The 23,654-nt window shown below is 44.5% G+C and overlaps 1 protein-coding gene across 1 annotated transcript; it reads right to left on the reverse strand.

Annotated features, from left to right (window-relative positions):
* Positions 1-6,411: 6,411 nt before the first annotated feature.
* Positions 6,412-7,521, reverse strand: LOC311038004 (putative nuclease HARBI1; the record flags this gene model as incomplete). The annotated part of the gene is made up of 3 exons (XM_084047300.1): positions 6,412-6,584; positions 6,693-7,145; positions 7,371-7,521. 3 exons carry the CDS (start codon positions 7,519-7,521, stop codon positions 6,412-6,414), a joined length of 777 nt encoding a protein of 258 aa, XP_083903426.1.
* Between the last annotated feature and the right edge of the window lie 16,133 nt (positions 7,522-23,654).

A 23,654-nucleotide genomic window follows, 5' to 3' on the forward strand; every position in this document is an offset into this window, starting at 1 on the left:
ACGATGTGGTAGTTTCTGTTTTTGGTTTGTTTTGCCTTGCAATTCTACCCAGTATGCACTGTAGACGTTGCATTACAATTCATATTCATATTTTACTTACTTACGCCCTGTTTTATGAATAGGTTAAAAGATAGATTTAGATCTACAAGCTCGCTATTACAAGTCTCAGTTTAAAGTTTGGAATTGTTTTGTTAAAAGAACATTTTGGGGGGGAAATGTAGATTTTGAAAACATTGACGAAAAGAAAGAGTTAGTTAGCCATGATGAGCTCTTTTATCATTCTAGTTTGCTTCCTTTTAATCTGTTTTTGCCTCTCATCTATTTAATGTAAAGCACTGAGTTGCATGTTTTATATGACAAATAAAATGCATACAGATGATGATGATGTCTATACTGCATTATAAACACATTAATGATCATTTAATCATGCATGACAGGTGTTATAAGTGGTAGATAGAATTCCATGCTATGAACAAATCCACAGAATTACTTGTATGTAATTATGTTAAGTATTACTCTCTGATCATGGACCTTATTAGCAGGTATTAGCGTTATGGAAATGATAGAAGTACTCTAGTCCCACCTTGTGGTGGTTGAATGCTTCACTAGAAGATGAAACAGAGTTTAGAAGGTAAACCTGAGCAGTTTTAGAGACTTTAATAACACCTGGTACGCTCTGCTGAGAGGACATCATATTATATTAATTATACATCAGCAACAAAAACTAAACTGTTTTAGAGAGCAGCATAAATTAGAAGATTAAACTGGACGATTAGAAAACAGTATCAGTTATCCTCAACTCTACCCCGACTAAAAGACTTGTGTGAAGCTTTATTTACTGACATCAACAGAGATTTGAATGAAAACTGTAACAGAACAAGCAGACTATTGCCAGCAAGCTTTGCAGACTTAGATCTTTATTTGCACCTTCATATAGGTCATCCAGGTGCACCCAGTCTATGTATCAAAGTGTTCTTGTAAACCATAAATGTTGAATTAATGTCACTGCCCGGCTTCCGGGTTTTTTCATACTGTATATACTGTATATACTGTAGGATTCGAACCCCCAGACAGGTGGTGGGCAGGCACTTTACCACTGTGCCACCCGAGTGCTAGACTGAAAGAACGAGCCCAATCGATGGTCTTGAAGGGCGGAGCCAAACCCAGGCGCTGGATTCCAGCGCCTGGGTTTGGAGCACTCTGATTGGTTAGGAGATAACAAGGTCCTAAGACCAGCGTTCCTGCAAGGTTCTCCCAGGCTTTTTTTCTTTTGAAACAAAAAAAAAGGCATGGGTTTCCGAGGCTACCCGAGTGCCTACTGATCTGTTTTAACACTATGCAAATTGCCACGGGTCCAGTGAGGTGAGTACTGGAACAATTGGAATGATGGAATGAACGATAATTTATTATTATTATTATTATTATTACCCTTATTATTATTATTATTATTATTATTTTGTTTACAAATGTCTTCTAAATCCTGACAGTTTTTTGAAAATGCTATTTATCAGAGGTTCTCAAACTTTTTCCTGTGAAGGACCACCCAAAAGTATATGTATTTCCACCTGGGCCACACCCGAACATGGCCACACTGAGAGCATTTGTGTTTCACTTATGTTTGCACTATTTGGCAGTATGCCTGCTTCATTGTTTGCATGTTTCTTATCATTAACATTATTATTATGATTTTTGTAAATAAAATCACTCATTTTTAGTTAAAAATCTCTCTCATTTCCCCTTTATTTGTTGTGGCCTAGAGCCAGGCCATAACACATGCCACTCTCTAAATAATGGGCTGCCTGGTACAGCAAGGCTACCAAGTGGTTGCACAACCCAGTGTCCGCCACACATGCAGAGATTTAAAAATAATAGAGAATCACCTCTTCCTCCACCTGTTCGGCTGTCAAAATCACAAATATTAATTATACACAAACAGGAAGTTACCTCACTGACATACACTGCATAATATGTTGTACAGACGGAAAACAAAGACTCACCCTTTCATGGTCACACTTCCTTTTATAGGCCCTCCTGAGCTGTCAGCCGTGGTATTCATTGTCCTGACTCAATTCCTCTTTCTCCATTCTCAGACTCACCTCCTATTTTAATCTTCTTAGTTGTAGGCCTACTTATGATTTGGCTTCCTATGATTTGAAGCACCATCTAGGGCCAAAGAGGACACACACGGTAAAACATGAATTGCCACACACACACATTACATTACATTACATTACAAACATTTAGCAGACGCTTTTATCCAAAGCGACTTACAATAAGTGCACACACACACACACACGCACACGCGCACACACACACACACACACACACACACACACACACACACACACACACACACACACACACACACACACACACACACACACACACACACACACACATACACACACCCCCTATGTTACAAACAACATTTTAACTGCTCTGGACAAAAAACAGCACTGCACCGCCCTCTTTGTGGACTTATCTAAAGCTTTTGACACCGTACATCACAACATACTACTTCATAAATTGCACAATGTTGGTTTTAGCAGAGCAGCCACCGATTGGTTTGAAAATTATTTACAGGATAGATATCAATCGGTGAAGTCAGGGAGCACTCAGTCGGAGTTCCAGCCAGTCTCCATGGGTGTCCCCCAAGGCTCAATTTTAGGCCCCGTCCTTTTTACGCTGTACATAAATAATATTATCTCCACTCTAAATGATTGTCATGCACATCTCTATGCCGACGACACGGTTTTATATTGTGTTGCAGAGTCAGCCCAGCTTGCCAATATGAAGCTGCAGCTCGCATTCAATGCTCTCCAGGATGCCCTGGTTGAACTTAGGCTTGTACTTAATGCAAGCAAGACCAAGCTCATGGTATTCTCTAGGGCTAAAACCACCAACCGTGACAATCTAAATCTAACTATAATCGCTTCAAGTGGCTCTAAAATTGAGAGAGTCTCAGAGTATAAATAACTTGGCATCTGGCTGGATGAAAAATCATCTTTTAAATATCATATCGAAAACCTTGTCACTAAACTAAGACAGAAAATTGGTTTTCTCTATAGGAATAAAGCGTGCTTTCCTGCATCCTGCAAAAAAACTATTATTGAAGCCACCTTCCTTTCTGTGTTAGACTATGGGGACATTATTTATAAAATTGCTGCCCCTTCAACTTTAAAACACCTCGACACAGTATACCACTCTGCCTTAAGGTGGGTAACTGGTGACAGTTATGGTACACATCACTGTACTCTTTATGAGAACGCAGGCTTATCCTCACTCTCTGTGAGGCGTGATAAGCACTGGTATCCGTGTATTTTTAAAGCTATCTCAGGAATGCTCCCCCCATATATTTGTAATATGTTGGATCAGAAGCCTAGTACCCACCAGACCCGTTCGAGTGACTTCCTGACGCTCAAGGTTCCATTTGTGAATTCAGAGCTATAGGCAAGGCAGCATTCTCTGTTAGTGCACCATCTGCCTGGAATTAGCTTCAGAAGTCCCTAAAAATCAGACTACTGCCCTCATTGGGTCAATATAGAGCAATGGTTTCCAGCACCTTTGTACCAGGCTGTAACTGTTTTATTTAATGTTCCTGTTCTTTGGTTGAAATACTGAGTATTTCTATTCTCTGATTATTAATTAATTGATGTATGTAAATGTATTCATGTTGATTATGCTGATTATGTTGTATCTCGGCTACATTGAAAATGAGGGCTTGCCCTCAACTGTACTCCGAGTTGAAATAAAGGTTATGATGATGATGATGATGACACACACACACACACACACACACACACACACACACACACACACACACACACACACACACACACACACACACACACACACACACACACACACACACACACACACACACACACACAGAATGATTTCCTGTGACATTTGTGTCATGTGTAATATAGTACAGTATTTATATGTGTGTGTCCTGTCCATGCATGTGTGTGTGTGTTATCTTTTTGCAGACAGAAGTGAATCTGAAATGGCAGCACTGATCATCCCAAAGGTGTTGACCTGTTAGATAGAAGGATAAAGCATTAAAATGGTTAAAAGACCACATTAATTCAACTCATATTGAGTTGTTACTTGAGGTAATGGGCCGGATTCATAACGAGGGTCGTAAATATGGTGTAAATGAAGTTCGTAAAGGAGGTCGTATTTCTGGTACTCACTAACGGACGTGCAATTCAAAAAGGGGGTCGTATATGACAGAGACGTGCGTACGACCAGTTCTATATTATAATGACAGCCAGCTGGGCGTGATGATCCCGAGAGGTTCATTTACATTGTTCCACGCCCCATTTTGCACCATAAAAGGCGTGAACCGTGACTCAGCAGTTTCTCTCTGATCTGGCCATGGCACCAAAATCCAAGAAAAGGAACTTTAGCGAAAATGAAATTCAGGCGCTCCTGACGGTGTTGAACGCCACAAGCGAATTCTTTTTAGTTCTGTTTCACAGGGTATTTATAATTTAGACAAAAAGGGAGCGTGGGATCAAATTACGACCCAAGTAAATGCGGTCAGTTCCGTGTTCAGGTGAATATAACACACAGGCCCACAATGGAAACAGGCTTAGTGCATTTTGGCAAGCACGCAATACAGTTTTTCGTTTATTGTTTGGTGTTTATTTATTTATTTTTCACTTAAGGAAAACTAATTTGAGTGTTCGTTATTTTTTGAGTTTTAGTTCACTATAAGAACCTTGCACTGTATTTGCAAACTGTTAATAAAGTATTACATCAATCAAAGGACGCCGAAAGAAGTAAGAAAAAAATGGACAGACATCAAGGCCTCGGTCAAGAGCCGTATGGCCAAGCGGCGCAGTTGCCGCAATGCCACGGGATGGGGGCCGGACACAGCGCCATCACCGTCGCCCCTCGATGAGCGAGTAAGCGCCATCATTGGTATGTAGACCACTCTATTTTTATCCATACATTTACATTTGTCCCATGATTTGACAATTAAACTATTCTCCTAATAGGAGATGTGGCTCTCTCCGGCGTCCCCTCCATGGAGGGAATGGACACGGACGCCATGGCGGGGCCATCCTCTGACGATAGTATGTAAACTATAAATCCTAATCAACGCATTCTAAACCTGATAACTGGCCTGCTTCTTATTTGATAATGAGCACAAAACTATAGGCTGTACTCTCTCCAAGCAGCCTCGCTTTTTGCATAACCAAATGAAAATAAATTGAAGGGGCCAAGATAAATAAGGAATAAAAGCCCATCAAATAATTGTGAACATTTTTTATTCCAGGTGAATTAGATGAATCTGCCCAGAGCCACGGCTCTGCTGCTGCTGCTCCTCCTCCTCCTCCTCCACCACCTCCTCCTCTTCTTCCACCACCACCACCTCCACCTCGAACCCCAGCTCCACTGGTGGCTGATGATGGTGAGACGGCCAGCACATCATCTGGCCGACGACGATCATCATCATCATCATCTGCCCGAACATCACTCTTCTCACCACCACCACCACCACGATCTTCTGCTGCTGCTGCTGCGCCCCCGCCCCCGCCCCCCCCCTCATCCTCCTCCTCCTCATCTGCCGCTGCTAGCACCACCTCAGCCCGGACAGGAGCTTGCGCGCGCACCGCGCCAGCTCCAGCTCCTGCCCGGGTTGAGGTGGTGTCAGCAGCGGTGCTCCGGAATCAGGAGCTGTTGCTGGCGGTGGTGGAGCGTGTGGCTGCTGCAGTGGAAGAGATTGCAAGGGCGCTCAGGCGGGAATAAAACAAATTTAAATGTTTATTTTGCTTGTGTGTCAGTGTCTATGCATCCTTACTTCAAAAACGAGCAATTAGTTGTTGGCGCAGTGCTAGTGCTGCCCTGTTGTCCTCAGCACCAATAGGTGGGTCCAGTGGCATGTCCATGGGTGGGGGGATTATTTCTGGAACGGGGACACCATGGAGTTTCGAAATGTTGTGGAGGACACAGCAGGCCATGGCTATCTTGCATACCTGTTGGAGTAGATAATTAATAGACTGACTGCATACATATATTATAGCTTATGGCCACTGTTTTTCAGGTCTTGGTGTAATGTGGAGGTTATACTATACATTTGTATTTCATACCTTTTCGGGCTTGTAAAGGAGCTTTCCTCCTAGCCTGGGACCAGACGAATCTGCGAGTGCAAAAAAATAATGCACTCTGCGATTTGGGTCTGGCACCGCTCCATAGAGAATCCATTTCCTGTTCCAGAAGACGTGGGGCACCAATCAGGGCCCAGTATTCGAATATGGGCGACTGTAATTGGTAGTTGGTTGTAGGTCTAACCAATTGCGTTGAGGGACATTGTTTTGATCCCGCCCCTTGGGAAACAAAACGTCCTCATGGAAGCACCAGACTCATATCCACGCAGTGATATAGTCTAGCTACGCCACGCTACTTTCCTCCTGCTATGTCGAGGCACAGCCAGCGGCCTTTCAGCAGACCGATGGTGCGCTCCACAACGGAGCGCGCGGCCACATGGCTGTTGTTGTAAGCCCGCTCCTGTTGGGTCACGGGGGTGTAAAGGGGGGTCATGAGCCAGGGAGCCACGGCATAGCCTTTATCACCTATGGTAGAGATCGGATAATGGTTAGCCATGCGATCCGGTGAATAGAATTTGCATGTAGCCAAGTGAGAGGAAAAGGCACAAAATAAGCAATTGGATAAACACTCACCAATGAGCCATGCGTCTCCAGCAGCCGCCTGTTCAAGACGCATGCCCACACTGCTGTTATGTAAAATGAAGGAGTCGTGGCTCCCGCCCCCCCAACGGGTAACTGCATTCAGTATGTTATTATCGGCATCACATATTAGCTGGATGTTGATTGAATGATAACCTTTGCGATTGAAGTATGGGAATGGGTCTGGAGTTGGCGCTTTGATGCGCACATGAGTGCAATCTATTGCTCCAATGGTGTTGGGGAAGCAAGCGATGTTAAATAAATCTTGTTTTATTGGTTGCTGTTGTTCAGCTGTGTATGGGAAGATGACGTATCGCGGTGCCAGGCGAATGATGCCATCCAGCACGTTCGGGAGCGTGCGGCTCAGGGACGCCTGAGATATCCCGGATCTGTCAGATACCAGCCGCTGAAACGAGCCGGTGGCCAGGAACCCCAGGCTGCACAGCACTTGCACGTGTGCAGGGATGGCATGATTCCTGTTAGAATATAATACTAATTAATAATAGGCATCAATTTGATATGCAATGCACTTTACATTTGAAACATATCTGAAACGGCTGCATGCCATAAATAGGCCACAACAATCGAATACAAAACCTACACATTACATTTCAAAAATGTTTCATTTTAACCTGTTTGTTGCTCGGGTCAAATATGGCTCCAGGGTATCACAGAGCTCCATCAGACTGTGCCTGGGTAGACTAAAGCGGCACCGGAGCCACTCGTCGCTCTCCTCAAACATGTTGGAGCGGTCCCTGAAGACGCGCCGTCCTCTCCTCATGGCTTGGTTGGCCAAATGCTCTAACAGTATCAAATCTGCCATAGTGCTCAGTCTGAGAGCCGGCCCAAGTCCTTTATATAGCACCATTAATCACTTTGAACAAGCTGGTCATGATTAGGCCTCGGCCGATTTTATTTTATTTCAATGTAATTTTTTTTTTTTTTTCATATTTTGTCTTTTAAAAAATTTGGTGACACAAGCTGGCCACATACATATTTTATTTGAGGTTTGCCACTGTTGTAATTGATTTTGACATGAAGAATAAAGCATTCTAAAGACATACGCACATTTCAGCCCTGGCAAGACTGCCTCGGGGGTGACGTGAGAACGTGCGCACCTGACGCACAAAACACAGACCAAAAAATCTTTATGAATCAGGTGTATGTGTACGACTTGTCCTAAATGCCGGTACGTACAAAATATGGTCGTAAATCCCTTTATGAATCCGGCCCAATGTTAGTGATGTGTTGTGGTTCTTCCTGAGTTGAAGTGTTGAAAACAGAAACAACTGTTCAAATATACACTTTGGCTCTCATGTATCAATGGAGTGTACAAACCAGCTTATATTTTAGCCTATATTTGACCTTACGCCAAAGTCCAACTGACATTTATTAAGCGATCCTATAAAGCCAATCCTAGAGTACATTTAGTCTGTCCTTTCATAAATGTGACGGCTGAAACTGATCGTCATTTAAATAACACACCCTTAAATGTTCTCGAAACCCCCCGATTTTACAACATGAAGAACCAGAATACGACCAAACAAAGTATGAAAGCCAATAAGAAAGACTTTCCCCCGCCCGCCTCACTGCCTGTCAAGTAACGCACACACACGCACATACACGTACACACACACACACACACACACACACACACACACACACACACACACACACACACACACACACACACACACACACACACACACACACACACACACACACACACACACACACCTACCTACTTGCAAGCCCAACAGTGTGTGCATTTTGGAACACTGTGGAAACAGCCGTCTTTGCCAGTGGGATTACCATGTATTCCGTGACGGTACAATCTTTGTCAAGTAGCACATGAATGACACCAGTCACATCTTCATGAATGGAATACGTTTATATATTAACTTAACCCATTACCGAGCGCAGTGCCTTGCGCAGTGTGCGTTCTACTTACACTAAAATAAAGCAATCATGAATTCCCCGTGAATCCCGGGCTGCCGTGATGCCACGTTAGTGAGAGATATCAATTCAATGAAATCTTTATTTCAGACTCAGGGAGATCCAGATCACAATTATACAACACAACACAATAAAATAACTAGCCTGGCGGGTTTATATCCTTAACCCAGGTTACACATCCATAGGACACGCTACTGTATATAGGTTTAGAGACCCCACTCCCGAAAATGCTCTCGCATAAGCACTCGTATATTTTGAAAATAGCAGATCTATAAACTCACAACGCGTGTTTTCAAATAGCCAATGCAACCAGATCTGGAATTTTATCTGAATGACTGTTAAAGCAGTTTGTTTAAATTAGTGAATGATTAAGCACCTAACTTGCAAAATTGCAAATATGTTAGATTTGAATTGCTTGTCACTTAGAAATAAAAAAGGCGTACATGTCCACCATGATGTAGCCTATGTCTTTATAAAATATTATATTTTCACAGGGATTATTAGTGTGTTAGATATACATTTTGGAGTGGATGTATGTGTCCAGATGCCTATCAGTCGGTCAGACAATGCTGCTCCGCAGGTCTACGATGGAACAAACAAGTGCAGCCAAAGTCTGCAGGCCCTCAGACCTGACGTTTGATCTGAGTGGACCGTACGCTGATGTCAAAGTCACGATAGATTGATAAATGCTGAAAATTGCTGCGTTCTCGCTGCCCATTATTTGGTCTACACCACTTTGATAAATGAGGGCCTTTATGTGGAAATGTTTGGAGTTTAATCAAGATGCAGAGAGAATGCAGATGAGCAGGAAATGTGCATGTTCAATGTTCTCCCTCGTGTTTCGAACCATGATGACATTTGACATATTTGAAAACCTTCCAAGAGCTTATAGGCTTACTGTATGCTAAACCTTGACTTATTACCTTGGTGGTGTTTTCCCATGAAAAGTTACACTGCCGTGCCTTGTGTGAAAATGTGCATTGTGCCTTAAAAATGTTGTTGTAGGTGGACGCGACAGTGGACCAGCATAAAAGCAGAGGTCCGCCCTGAATGACTCGGACTGAATTATCTCAGCTATGATATATTTGTTTTATTTCATTTCAAGTGAACCTGTAACCATGTGACAACTACCCTCGGATCAGGAGCATTATACCAAATTAATCACACCTGTGGGTGCGACGACACCCTATAAGTGCGTCACGCACCCACACACTCTCCCTCTTTCTTCCTCCTGGTCGGTAAGAGCTTATACCAGCTTGTGATTTGACTTTAATTCCTCACGGTGGGCCTGCTCTGGGCTGCCTTGTATGTGGCACCCCCTTGGCGTGCCGTGAGGTTGTCTCATCCTATGTCATAACGCAGCACTTTAGTCCGCCCTTGAATTGGGCTTGCATGTTAAATTGCTGCATGTGTGATTTGATTCCTCACGGTGCTGGATGCCTACTCTGGGCTGCCGTTATGAGGCACCCCCTTGGCGTGCCGTGAGGTTGTCTCATCGTCTGTATTGTTTGAACTCACATGTCAGTTTGTTGGTACGTGAGTAACATTTCCTCCTGCTAGCATAGCTTACTAGCAGCACTCCACAGCACTGGAGTAGGCTTGTGTTGGCCTAGCTCTGCTGTTAAATGAATTGCATTTTTATTGCATTTTTATGGCGCTTTTCTAAGTATTCAAACTTACTCAAAGCGCTTTACAATGGTTCATTCATTCATACATTTGTGTATTTGTTTATACTGTCAGCTGACAGTTGTTTTCTTGTCATAATGCAGCAATTTAGTCCGCCCTTGAATTGGGCTTGCATGTTACATTGCTGCATGTATGTTTCTTATTTGACTCTCCAGATTATTCAGTGAGAGGCGTATTGGATTCCCTGCCATATGGAGTTTCAGGGAAGTGATGAGCGGGACAATGGCCCAGAACATGGTGTGCCACCTGGCCAGGGTCTGGTTCCTCCCAGTTCGGATCCTCCGGCTGTAGGGAGGAAGGCGAGTAGGAAGCGTAAGCGGACTGAACAGGACCGCGTCTATGACCCAAGAGTAGACCTCATACAGAGGCACTTGGAGGATATGCGTAAGACCATTAAATGTATGGCTGCACAACAGCGCCGCCTTCTGGATCGGCCGCACGGCTTCTCCATCAAGGCTTCCAGATCCTGATGCTGTTTCTATTGTTACCTTTGGTAACATGGATAAGACCGACAGCTCTGGCTGCGGCTCCTCTGGGGAGGTGGATGTTGATGAGGAGGCGCAACCTTTCAGCAGGATCCGGGTGATCCTGTGTTGGGTGATTTCTCCATAGTGGCACTGCTCTCACGGCAGCAGTAGGTTGCTGGCGTACCTCCTCCACGTTCTCCGCCAAGGGCCTCTGTGCTGAACTGGAACCCTAGGAACCGGGGACAGGCCCCTCTCCCGGTGTATTGTGATTTTGTCAAGCACCTGCAAAGGTCTTGGGCACGGCCCAGGGAGGCTGCTGCACCCCGTTCTACACTCAGCACCCTGCATGGTGCTACAGAGCACAGGCTAGATGGCATAGCCAGAGTGGGCCATACTTTGCTCTGTTGGCTGGGGCTCCAGCCACAGCCAATAGGGCTGCCCGTAGCCCAAATAAAAAATACCGGTCCACTGTTGTGGTTGGTGGTGAAGGCTTATCAGTATACAGCCATGGCCTCTAGACTAGCGAACACGAATACACTCCTACTTGTGTACCTGGAGGCTCTGATACATGATCTAGGGTCCAAGGACCCGGCTGACCTCCTACCAGAACTGAAAAAGGTTGTTGACACCGTGATCCAGGGTGCTCACAATCAAGCCACGGTTCTTGGCAATTCCTTGGCACGACTGACAGATGTGGCTGAGCCAGTCTGATCTGGCCTCGATAACTCCTGGGGAGGTGTTCGGGCCTGCAGCAGAGGCTGAGTCCCAGAAGGTCAGGCAGCGCACTCAGTCCATACGCCAGCCTGAACGGTTGAGGCCGGTGGCTCGGGAGCCTCCAGAAAGGCAAGGGGGCTTGCAGCGGCCTCGTTCTTCAGAACCGAGCTCCACTCTGGATTTATGGGACTGTGAGGCGGGGGTATCCCCCACAGCAGGGGCGGGACCCTCAACGTTCCCGGCCTCGATCTTGGGAGCGCACCACAGGGGGATCTGCCAAGCCCCGCCAGCACCCCTTACGGTGCGAGTTGACTGGTGCCAGCCCTTTTCAAGGGCCAACCTCAGTGCTTGGCGTCAGTGTACCTCTTGTCCGTGGATGGTCGGTACTCTGGATTTTTGGAGACAAACGTACGGGACCAATCTCGTTCTTCCGCTCTGGTCAATGAGGTTCTCTGCCTTGCTGGGGGAACGTGCAATAAGGCTTCTCTCTCCAGGAGAAATGAGACAGGGGTTTTATTCCAGCTACTTCCTTGTCCCCAAGCGGACTGGAGGCTTTCGCCCATTTCTGGATTTGAGGCAACCTCAAGGTGCTTCCCTTTCGAATGACATGGTTGAGAACTTTGTTTCAAGCCATAAGGGCAGGCGATTGGTTCACAACAGTGGACCTTCGTGATGCTTATTTTCACATTCCAATCAGGCCGGCTAAGAGGCAATTTCTCAGGTTTGCCTTTCAGGGGAGGGCTTTTGAATACAACGTCCTCCCGTTCGGTCTGTCCCTGTCACCCTGAACGTTTACAAAATGTGTGGATACTGTGCTGATCCCTTTGCGGTGGAGGGGCATCTGAGTGTTCAACTATCTCGATGACTGGCTTAGCTAGTGTGTCCACTATCAGAGAGCCTGGCACGGAGCCACACATAGGTTGTGTTGGCACGTCTGGTTTTGCTCCGGGTCCTGCATCCCTGCATCTGAATGCAGGAATGAGCAGCTTAGTCCCGGCCCAGTCAGTTTAGTATTTTGGACTTCTGTATTGTGTCACCATGAAAGCATGCCTGACACAGAAAAGGAAGGTGACAATCAGGAAATGCATCACAGACTGCATGTCACACAGGTCGTTGTCTGTGAGTTTTAGAGGCTGTTGGGCCTCTTTGCAGCAGCTGCCCAGGCTGTGCCACTGGGCCTGTTGCACACACGCCCGGTCCAATATTGGTTTGGACGCCACAAGTTATGTCTGACGCCACAAGTTATCTTGGCCTCCTGCACAGCAGGGGTAGCATGTAAACCTCCTTGGGATAGAGGCGGTTCGCTGGCTCTGAGATGCTTCCTCCCAATTGTGTCTGGGAAGCAAGTCATGATAAGGACAGACAACACAGCCGTGGTGTCTTGCATCAACCGCCAGGGTGGGCTGAGGTCCCAATCTCTGCACAGGGAGGTCCCCAACCTGGTGCACCCCAGGTAGTGAACCAGATATGGTTTAACTTTGGTCGGGCAGAGGTAGACCTCTTTGCCACGGAGGAGAACACTCACTGTCCTCTCTGGTCGTCAATGCATGGACCACCAGGACCACTGGGGATAGATGCTCTGAGCCTTTCATAGCCTCAGCAGAGGCTATATACAACTTTTCCCCCCACTTCCTCTCCTGCTGCTTTCCTCAGGATAGTGAGGTTGCTGCACGCCCAGGTACTATGGGGGTGCCGAATTGGCCACAGAGACCATGGATGAGAGATCTATGAGATGCTGGAGGGCCTGCCATGGCGTCTTCCAGTCAGACTGGACTTGCTGTCCCAGGTGCAGGGCAGGATATGGCACCCGAAGCCTCAGATGATGAGGCTTTGTGTGTGGCCCTTTGGAGGCGGTGTTTGTACACACTTGATGTAGACTTGGTGGTGGGATTGTCTGGTGTCCCAATCTACCTTCACCTGAGTTCATTTACTTTACAGTTAAATATGAGCACCCTTGGTTTGTGCTCCAGAATGTTTGTTTCCCTTGATTGGAACATTTCAGTTTGGTATTAACCTGGAGAATGTTTTGTAAACATGACTTTCAGTTGACAATACAGTGCTTGAACTCCGTTGTGTTCTGCTGTATTACTGTGATGAGGTTTACTCCTCCTTTATGGCTTTTGACCTGTAGGTTTTGGCCACTTCACTCTCCTCGTGACTAATTTGGTATACTGTACTATGTACCATGTTGTCACATGGTTACAGGTTCACTTGAAATGAAATAAAATGTATGTTTACGTATGTAAACACGGTTTTATGAATGAAAAGTGAACCTGTAACCCTTCATTGTCACTCGGCGGTGAAGGCTGGCCCTGTCATGCCTTCCCAGTCGGTAGAAAGAGGGAGAGTGTGTGGGTGCGTGACGCACTTATAGGGTGTCGTCGCACCCACAGGTGTGATTAATTTGGTATAATGCTCCTGATCCGAGGGTAGTTGTCACATGGTTACAGGTTCACTTTTCATTCATAAAACCGTGTTTACATACGTAAACATACGTTCTTTCATTGATGCAAGTAAATACATTAAAGCAAGTTCTGTGCTGCTTAAATCCAGCCATCCATTCCATCCATGTTCCTCTCATTATCACCACAACACCAGAGAGTCACTGTCCATCTGCTGCTAATGTCACTTGTCTCTTCATTCCTAAAAAGCCAAAGTGCCAAAGTATCTACTTGTGTGCTTGTAGATCGGCTATTTTCAAATGGCGAAATGTATACAGGGCTGAAGTGGTTATGTATGTTTTGTAATAATAATCAAAATCTACAAAGTAAATAGTAACTAAAGTTTTCAAATAATTGTAGTGGAGTAAAAGTATACTATTTGACTCTGAGATGTAGTGGAGTAGAAGTAAAAGTACTGAAAATTGGAAATACTCCAGTAAAGTAAAAAATACCTCAAAATTGTACTTAAGTACAGTACTTGAGTAAATGTACTTTAAACCTCTGATAACACATAACTTATCAACAGCCATTTTGACATAACAGTGTAGAGTTGTGTGCCTGTTTATACTGTTGCAATGACCTGATCCCACTTGCAGCTGAAGTAGCACCTGGTTTGGGCTTCACTACCATCGTGGCATTACTCCCTATATATTAAGAGGCCGTTAATAAACAGATTATAACAATACACAATTGGCTCTATGCACAGCAGCCATATTGGGAATGAATTGGGCCCCTTCCTTACTTCCTTCGCAGGTGTTACCAATGATAGTAATTAAGGCTCTGTTCCATTTAGTGTGGCATAGTGGTTGTCTTATTTTCAAGGACCCCCATAACTCTGAGAGTGTACAAATGCATTTGTACACTCTCAGAGTTAGACACCCACCATAAGGGGCCATTTGGGAACCAAAATGGAGTGTTTCTAGTGAGCCAACACGCACGATATCAGCAACCTGACCAGAATGGAACAGAGCCTTCATTAGTATCATTGGTAACACCTGTGAAGGAAGTAAGAAGAGGCCCAATTTCTTTCCAATATGGCTGCTGTGCATAGAGCCTATTAAGATATTTAAATAACACAAACAATTGTTTGAGGCTTATGCCACTTTTTGTTCAACCTCTGTGCACGAAAGGACAGGAGGGACAACGGACATGTGTGTGACGGCCACCTGGGGCCTTTGCTAGGAATGTGCATTGTGTGTCTAAGGGCACGTATAGGTACACACTGTACGATATTTGGTTTGATTATGCTGTGGGGGACCTTTTTTGGGGCTCACCGACAAAACCCCCGATCTGACGCAGATCAGGCTGTGATCGGCGAGGTTTTTAGTCGCTGTGTGTGAAAGGCTCTGCGAGAGGATGCGGCCACGATAATTACACTCGGCGATGGCTTCCCGACCGTTTCAATTATATAGCAGGTTTGATATTCGGCTTTGTCACCGGCTGGATATCAGCAGGGTTGCATTGCTCATGGGACGGCCTTGCACGCCGTGCAGGAACCTATTTGACCAGGAGCACGCACAGGCACACGCATAGATTTAAAACAACTTTAAATTCACACCTCAACAAAGTTTACAAAGGTTCCCGACTCACACCAGGTGGATTAACATAGGAATGAGCCATAGATGCATATCAATTGCCCATTGTGTGACCTGTAGTGTAGGTGTTAAGCGACAAAATAGACAATCTGCTATTTTGCTAGAATTGAAAATAGCCGATCTGCAAGCTCACGTTGTAGATTGACTATTTTCAAAGAAAAACCTTGAAAAAAAGGGAAAATTGTGGAATATTTTCCAAATCCACATAGATCTTGTATGGGGGTCGGCACAACATATCTTCAGAAGGGGGGAGGTCTGCGGACAAATATTAATTTGGGGGTCCTTGCCATGAAAGTGTTTGAGAACAACTGATTCAAACAACATTAGGAAACAAGGCCAAATAAGCAACTACACTTTCAAGCAACTTTACAGAAAAACAAGCCCAAAGTTGCTTATAATAAGCGGACATGGCAACACTGCTGCGCACTTGACGAGAGAGAGAGAGAGAGAGAGAGAGAGAGAGAGAGAGAGAGAGAGAGAGAGAGAGAGAGAGAGAGAGAGAGAGAGAGAGAGAGAGAAAGAGAGAGAGTCGTGCATATATCACGGGAGACGTCGGTTAAAATGAATTGGAATAAAAACAATGGAATGTATCGGGTGGGTCTGGATCCTAGTGAACTATCCTACAGTGTGTAATCCCTGGTCAGAGATCAATCTATTGTGTGAAAACCACAACGATATGACAGCCGATTTCAAGAAATAGACTCCTGCAGTGTGAAATGCTTAATGATCAGATGACCCCCGACCACTTTAAAAGTCGTATAGTGTGTACCTGCCCTAACTGTTTTGCAGTGCTGATTGGAGGGTGGAGTTGGAGGTAATCAGGGGAAGGGGATAGTCGGGGGCCCCGGGGATATTTTGGTTCAGATTCTCGCAAATTCGCCAAATTTGGCACAGATGTTGTCCATACCATACTTAATCATTTTAAGATGGGTGCCAAGATTGGCGCCCCATGGTACTGCCATATTGCGCAATCCAATATGGCTGCCACCCGAAAAAAAAACGGAAAGGCCTAGAATCATAAATGATACCACTTTTTAGGGGTTTTCTGGGTCGTAGAATCTGATTCTGGTGTTATTTCAATGATTTGAGGTCAAGATTACCCCTCAAGGTCAATTTTACTCATCAAAGTTAGTATATAAAGGTAATATTGGGGTAAAATCCAGTATTTCTGGTGCGCCATGCCAGATGCTACCCCCAAAAAGTTTTTTTTTTCATTATAAGCTATACTTGTATAATATGTATCAATGTTTCACAACTCAAAACAGTAGATTGTTTATTAACAATAAACTAATACAAACAATTTTCAATTAAAATTGATACAGTATGTGCCAACAAAATCCTAAAAGAAAAAGACAAACAAAATGTGTCTAGGGACACAGCAAAAAATGTTTTTTTGATCCAATGCTCAGGCTCCACCTGAGTCCACAAGTCCAACTTCAACTTTAAGTAAACAACTGACAGTAGGGGACAATGTAATCAAAATAGTTATTCCGTAAAACTTGATAAAATCAAAAAGTTAGATCACAATGACATTCACATTCTTTATTGTGTCTCCATCCCTTGCAAGGTGTGGAGTTACTGGCTGTCATCTTCGTTATTAAGGCACCCACCTCCGCATTTGCAGAGAATTGTGCATCGGACACCGATACGGTTGCATTTGCACCTTCCCATGCATCCCTTGGGGTGCAGTACGTTAGTCCGACAGCGCATTCCTCCGACAGCGCAGCACTCCGACGTTTCAATACTAAACCCGAACCAAACCCGCACCCTAACCCTAACCGCACGCGGATGCCACATAGTCGGAGAAAAGGTCTGTCGGATTATCGCATGCCTCCCCATCCCTTGAGGCAGCCACAGCGAACAAGAAGGTCACATGCTGCTGATGCATCACTAAGAGTGGTCCACAGTGGTTGCCATGTGCCAGTGCCATCTTTGTGCCAGCCCCACTCACTGAAGTCAGGAATTTCCTGCTGGACCGAGGTTGCCTGATTCCAGTAGAAACTTGCCTGCAGTAGCGCTCGCTTGACATGTTGGAACAGTGCAGCTTGGGTAGGTGGGAGGTTTTCCAGTGATCTACTTCCAGTGGTGAAGAGGCGATGTCTGGCCTCATTGACACCAGCTGCACCACACCCCTTGCTGTACATGAGCACGACTAAACGTTCAATGTTCTGCATATGCACAGACTCAAGACTGAAGAGGTCAGGGGTGTGTGTGAGAGCAACTAGTGTGTTGGTGAGGTCTGGTATGCTTCTCCAGGCTGCCCAAGCTGTCTTCTTGCCACATCCGAGAAATTGGGAAGTTGTGTCACACCCTGTTAAGCTGTGGAAGAGGGGTAGTGCCAAGGACTTTGATGGACCGAGATCAGAGTAGATGGTATGGACTGGTATGTCACGATATTTTCGACCAGTACCGAAACCCACCCAGAGCTCCGTTAGGCCAAGGGTCTCGAAAAACCGGATTGCCAAAATGACAACATCGCTGTCTACGGTGCGAACATAGGCTGTTGTATGACCCTGCTCTGCTGCATGTGCCAGATGCAGGAGGATCCTGGTGTCTGCCTCAGAATGGTTGCACTTCTGAAGTTTTGTGACATCACAAGGCATGTTGGAGAGCACAGTCTCAAAGTGGGTAGTCAGAAGGAGCTTTCCACGCATGTCATTCTTTGAGATCTGTGTGCTGATGAATGAGAAGAGCTCCTTTTTGTTGTCCTCGTTTTTTAGGAAGCCACTGTTCCATTCATGCTTAGGGATTGGAGTGCTACCATCACCGACTTTTGTCCGTGAACCATTCCCACGCCGTTTCTGTGTAAGATATTTTAGGTTATTTTCCTCTGGGTAGTTGTCCCATAAAGCATCAATGCGTTGGGTACTAGTTGTCATTTGGGCCTCCAGAAATGGTGTAATGTTGAGCAAGACATACTCGCTGAATGTCTTTGCTGTTGTGGGGCGCACTATGTGGATGACTGCTGCCATATCCAACACCACAACGGTAGCTTGTTTGGCAGAAGCTGCACGACCTGTGCTAGCATTGAGGCATTGAAGAATGTCAGACTTTGTCCCAGATCGCAGAGACCCTCTGTCCGCCAGGCTCGGTGGCTCTCTCTGATTTTCGAACTGAAAGAAGTCTGTCATGTCAGCATTGGGACGTGACTGGAGTGAAAGGAACAGTTGTGTGATTAAAACCATGTTCTGCTTCTGTATGCCACTGTCCTTTGTACCTTTTTTCTTGGGGCCAGTTCGGTTGGCGAATGTTAGCATGTTTTTCCGCTTGACGGTAGCAGATACTGGTACTGAAGCCATTTCCAATCTTTCCTTGACATATGCTGCGTGAAGGGTCTGGCCGGCTTCATGGATTTGAGATAAAGAAGCAACAACTGCCGGCTCCATGACATTCTGTGTATCGAGTGCAATAAGCTCCTGGCTTGTAGCAAGGAAGGGGTTGCCTAGCTGCTGTACCACATCGATGAACGAGAGTACATCCTTGCGAAACTTTACTTCACCTGTCTTTTGTATGTGCACCATGAATCACCAGTACAGCCTCATTAGGCTACCTTCACCTTGTTTAACTGGCAGGCTGATTCAGCAAACACATCACATGTTGTTACTGTTTGACTCCTGCCTTGTCTCTGACAGACAAGTTTGAAAATAGGTTAAATGGCAAAACATTATTTCCGATAAATAATGATAAGATTTGTTTTTAATGACCCCAAAATGACCTTTATGTTTACTTAGAGGGGTAAACTTGACCTCATATCATTGAGATGAAACCAGAATCTGATACATATTATACAAGTATAGCTTATAATGAGAATAAACTTTTTGGGGGTAGAATCTGGCATGGCGCACCAGAAATACTGGATTTTACCCCGATATTGCCTTTATATACTAACTTTGATGAGTAAACTTGACCTTGAGGGGTAATCTTGACCTCAAATCATTGAAATAACACCAGAATCAGATTATACAACCCAGTAAACCCCTAAAAAGTGGTATCATTTATGATTCTAGGCCTTTCCGTTTTTTTCGGGTGGCAGCCATGTTGGATTGCGCAATATGGCAGTACCATGGGGTGCCAATCTTGGCACCCATCTTAAAATGATTAAGTATGGTATGGACAACATCTGTGCCAAATTTGGCGAATTTGCGAGAATCTGAACCAAACGGTCCTTTTTTATCCCCGGGGCCCCCGACTAGGAGACACCTGGCCACTGTCTCCCACAGTATAAAACACCTACCCTGCCTCGGATATTTCTCTTTTCCCACCTGGCCCACACCCGAACATAGCCACACAATGAGAGCATTTGTGTTTCACTTATGTTTGCACTATTTGGCAGTATGCCTGCTTCATTGTCATCTTATCATTATCATTATTATTATGTTTTTGTAAATAAAATCACTCATTTTTTGTTAAAACTCTCTCTCGTTTCGTTTCCCCTTTATTTGTTGTGGCCTAGAGCCAGGCCATAACACATGGACTGCCTGGTACAGCAGGGGTGCTCCTTCCATTCCGACATCTCGCCACTCCGACTAGTGGCTTCCGCGTGCGGTTAGGGTTAGGGTTAGGTATAGGGTTCGTTAACGTCGGAAAGGCGACATGTCGGAAAGGCGAAATGCACCCGGTACAGCAATACCAAGTGGTTGCACAACCCAGTGCCAGCCACACATGCAGAGATTAAAAAAAATAGAGAATCACCTCTTCCTCCACCTGTTCGGCTATCACAATCACAAATATTAATTATACACAAACAGGAAGTTACCTCACTGACATACACTGCATAATATTTTGTACAGACAGAAAACAAAGACTCACCCTTTCATGGTCACACTTCCTTTTATAGGCCCTCCAGAGCTGCCAGCCGTGGCATTCATTGTCCTGACTCAATTCCTCTTTCTCCATTCTCAGACTCACCTTCTATTTTAATCTTCTTAGTTGTAGGCCTATATGGTCTGGCTTCCTATGATTTGAAGCACCACCTAGGGCCAAAGAGGACACACACACATGGTAAAACATTAATTGCACTCACACATGCACACGTGCGCACACCTACCTACTTGCAAGCCCAACCTGCATGTGCATTTTGGGATTACCATGTATTCCGTGACGGTACAATCTTTGTCAAGTAGCACATGAATGACACCAGTCACATCTTCATGAATGGAATACGTTTATATATTAATTTAACCCATTACCGAGCGCAGTGCCTAGCGCAGTGTGTTCTACTTACACTAAAATAAAGCAATCATGTATTCCCCGTGAATCCCGGGCTGCCATGATGCCACGTTAATGAAAGATATCAATTCAATGAAATCTTTATTTCAGACTCAGGGACATCCAGATCACAATTATACAACACAACACAATAAAATAACTAGCCTGGCGGGTTTATATCCTTAACCCAGCGCTCGTATATTTTGAAAATAGCAGATCTATAAACTCACAACACGTCACATCGCGATGCGTTGTGAGCTTGTAGAACTGCTGTTTTCAAATAGCCAATGCAGCCAGATCTGCACTCTCGTCTGAATTGTCTGAATGACTGTTAAAGTAGTTGCAAATTATGTTAGATTTTAATTGCTTGTCATTGTCACTTAGAAATAAAACAGGCATACATGTCCATGATGTAGCCTATGTCTTTATTGCGAACGCAGCGGAAGGAGGCGCAAGTGGAGCCTACTATGAAACCGTGCTCGGGTTGTGTCTCTGTGTGTGTGTCTGTGTGCAGTATATCTGCACTGCCTGTGTGCAGCCAAGTAAATGTCCAATATAGACGTACCATACATCAAATGAAAGGTCTTTGAAAACTGAACACACCTGTCAAGGTTGTGTTTAAGCCCGCCCCTTCTCCCGGAGGCCACGCCCCGGAGAAGGCTCCTAAAAACTCCCCATTGAATCCCCATGTTAAATGAAAAGTGCCCGAATCGCTCCCAAACTTTTTCTACCCCCCCTAAGTGGGGGTCTACGAACAAATACTTCGGCCTCGGATTTTGACTCTGCCCCCCGGAAGTGGGTGAAACAGGCACTTCAAACACTTTGTTGAATTGTTCAAAAACATTAACTTTTTTGGGGGGGGGGAATTTGTATTTTTCTAAGATGCTCCTTTCAACGCAGAATTCTTTGGTATATTTTTTAATTATTTTATTGGTTACTTTTTTTTTTTAATATATTTTTTTCATTATTATTATTATTTTTTTTTTGCGTTCGCTTCCCGCGTTCGTGTAGACCGGTGGGATTTCTGAAATATGTGATTGTTAGAGGCATTTGGGGGTAAAAGTTGGGAACAAGGCCATTTTACATAATTCAAGGGTGCTGAATCAGAAAAACACTGTTCCCAAGCAAAATTCTTAGTGCTTAACCTCCTAATTTGCATATCAAAATGGCTGCCGATTTTGAAGTATTTCTTAAACAACTCTATAACAAAGCAAGCAAATCTGACAAATAAAGTGTATATATTTATGTTCTGAGGGTCATACAATGTTTGGAAGATATTTGTAATGTAATAAATGTAAATAAATGTAAATAAATATGCAAATTAGAGGCCACCATTACATAAAATGATGTACCGTAGTACTCAAACGGTGCAAAAGGTGCATCCCCCTTATTTTGTTTCTAATTATCTGTATTTTTGCCATCCTTAGGACATCTAAAATACATACTTTTTCCCCATGCTAAATGTTTAGTTTTTGACCTTCTAATCTGCATATCTGAATGGCTGCCAAATTCGCACCTTTATCTTCAATAAGTCTGTGGCCAGGCAAGCAAAATTGACAAATGAAGTGTCTATATACAGTTTCTACAATGTGAGTAAAGAATTTGTAAGTAATATAATATAATAATATAATATAATATATTAATCAGCCTACTCCGAAATATGCAAAATAGCGGCCCCCATAACAGATAACGGTTTATTACTCTAAAGATACTGTATTGGCCATTGTTGAACGAAAGTCTAGACACTAGACCACATTCATACAAGGAGGTTGATCATCACTCCGTTGCTGACATGCACACATGGCTGTGCATCGTAACCCAGATTTCCGGCATTTGCAACGACGTGTTGTGCATTTCTTATGGCATGCACATGAAATAATTTCTATAGGCTATACTAGCATGGAACAGGTTGGACTAGGCTAGAGTAGGTTGTACTAGGTTGTACCAGACTCTAATACTCTCTTTTAGGCTTTACTAGTCCCTTGTCAGCCCTGTAGATACTCAGACCATAGGGACTAACCACTGTGTACACAGGCCATAGCTTGTGTGTGCACGAGCAATAGTTTTGCATGAACCTTTGTAGACCATAGTACAGATCTGCCTTGTACAGCCTAATATAGCCTAGTACAGCCTAGCAAAGCCTACTAGAGGTTAAAAAATCACACCCTGTGTGAAGGTAGCGGCGCCTTTGATACATTTTGTCATCGATATGTGTTTATAATGTGTTTATAGCCATGTGTCACGTGAAGCTTGACCAATCACTTTGTTGACGCACCTGACCAATCAGAACATTGACGCACACGGACAAAGTCAGGTATGGAGCGGCTAGCGCCACTAAAAAGCCTATTAGAGACCAGTAGAGTCTAGTACAGTACAGCCTAGTACATCCAAGACTAGTCCAGACTTTTGGGAGAACAGACTAGGGGAGGGTGGTATAGGCTATACTAGCATGGAACAGGCTGGACTAGGCTAGACTAGGTTGTACTAGGCTGTACTAGACTCTAATAGGCTCTATTAGGCTGTACTAGGCTCTTGTCCGCCCTGTAGATCCTCAACCCATAGGGACTAACCATTGTGTACACGGGCAATAGCTTGTGTGTGCACGAGAAATAGTTTTGCATGAACATTTGTAGGCCAAAGTAAAGTACTGCCTTCTATAGCCTAATAGAGCCCAGTAAAGCCTAGCAAAGGCTGCTAGAGCTGAAAGCAGACTATTAGAGCCCAGCAGAGACTAGTACAGTAAAACCTAGTACACCCAGGTCTAGCCTAGTCCAGCCTGGTGGGAGAACATAATAGGGGAGGGGGTACCAGGCTATGCTAGGACTGATAAGGCTGGACTAGGATAGATGAGGCTGTACTAGGCTGTACTAGACTCTAATAGGCTATATT

This window comes from Gymnoscopelus microlampas (assembly GCF_963454915.1).
Source record: "Gymnoscopelus microlampas genome assembly, chromosome: 21".
Lineage (NCBI taxonomy): Eukaryota > Metazoa > Chordata > Actinopteri > Myctophiformes > Myctophidae > Gymnoscopelus > Gymnoscopelus microlampas.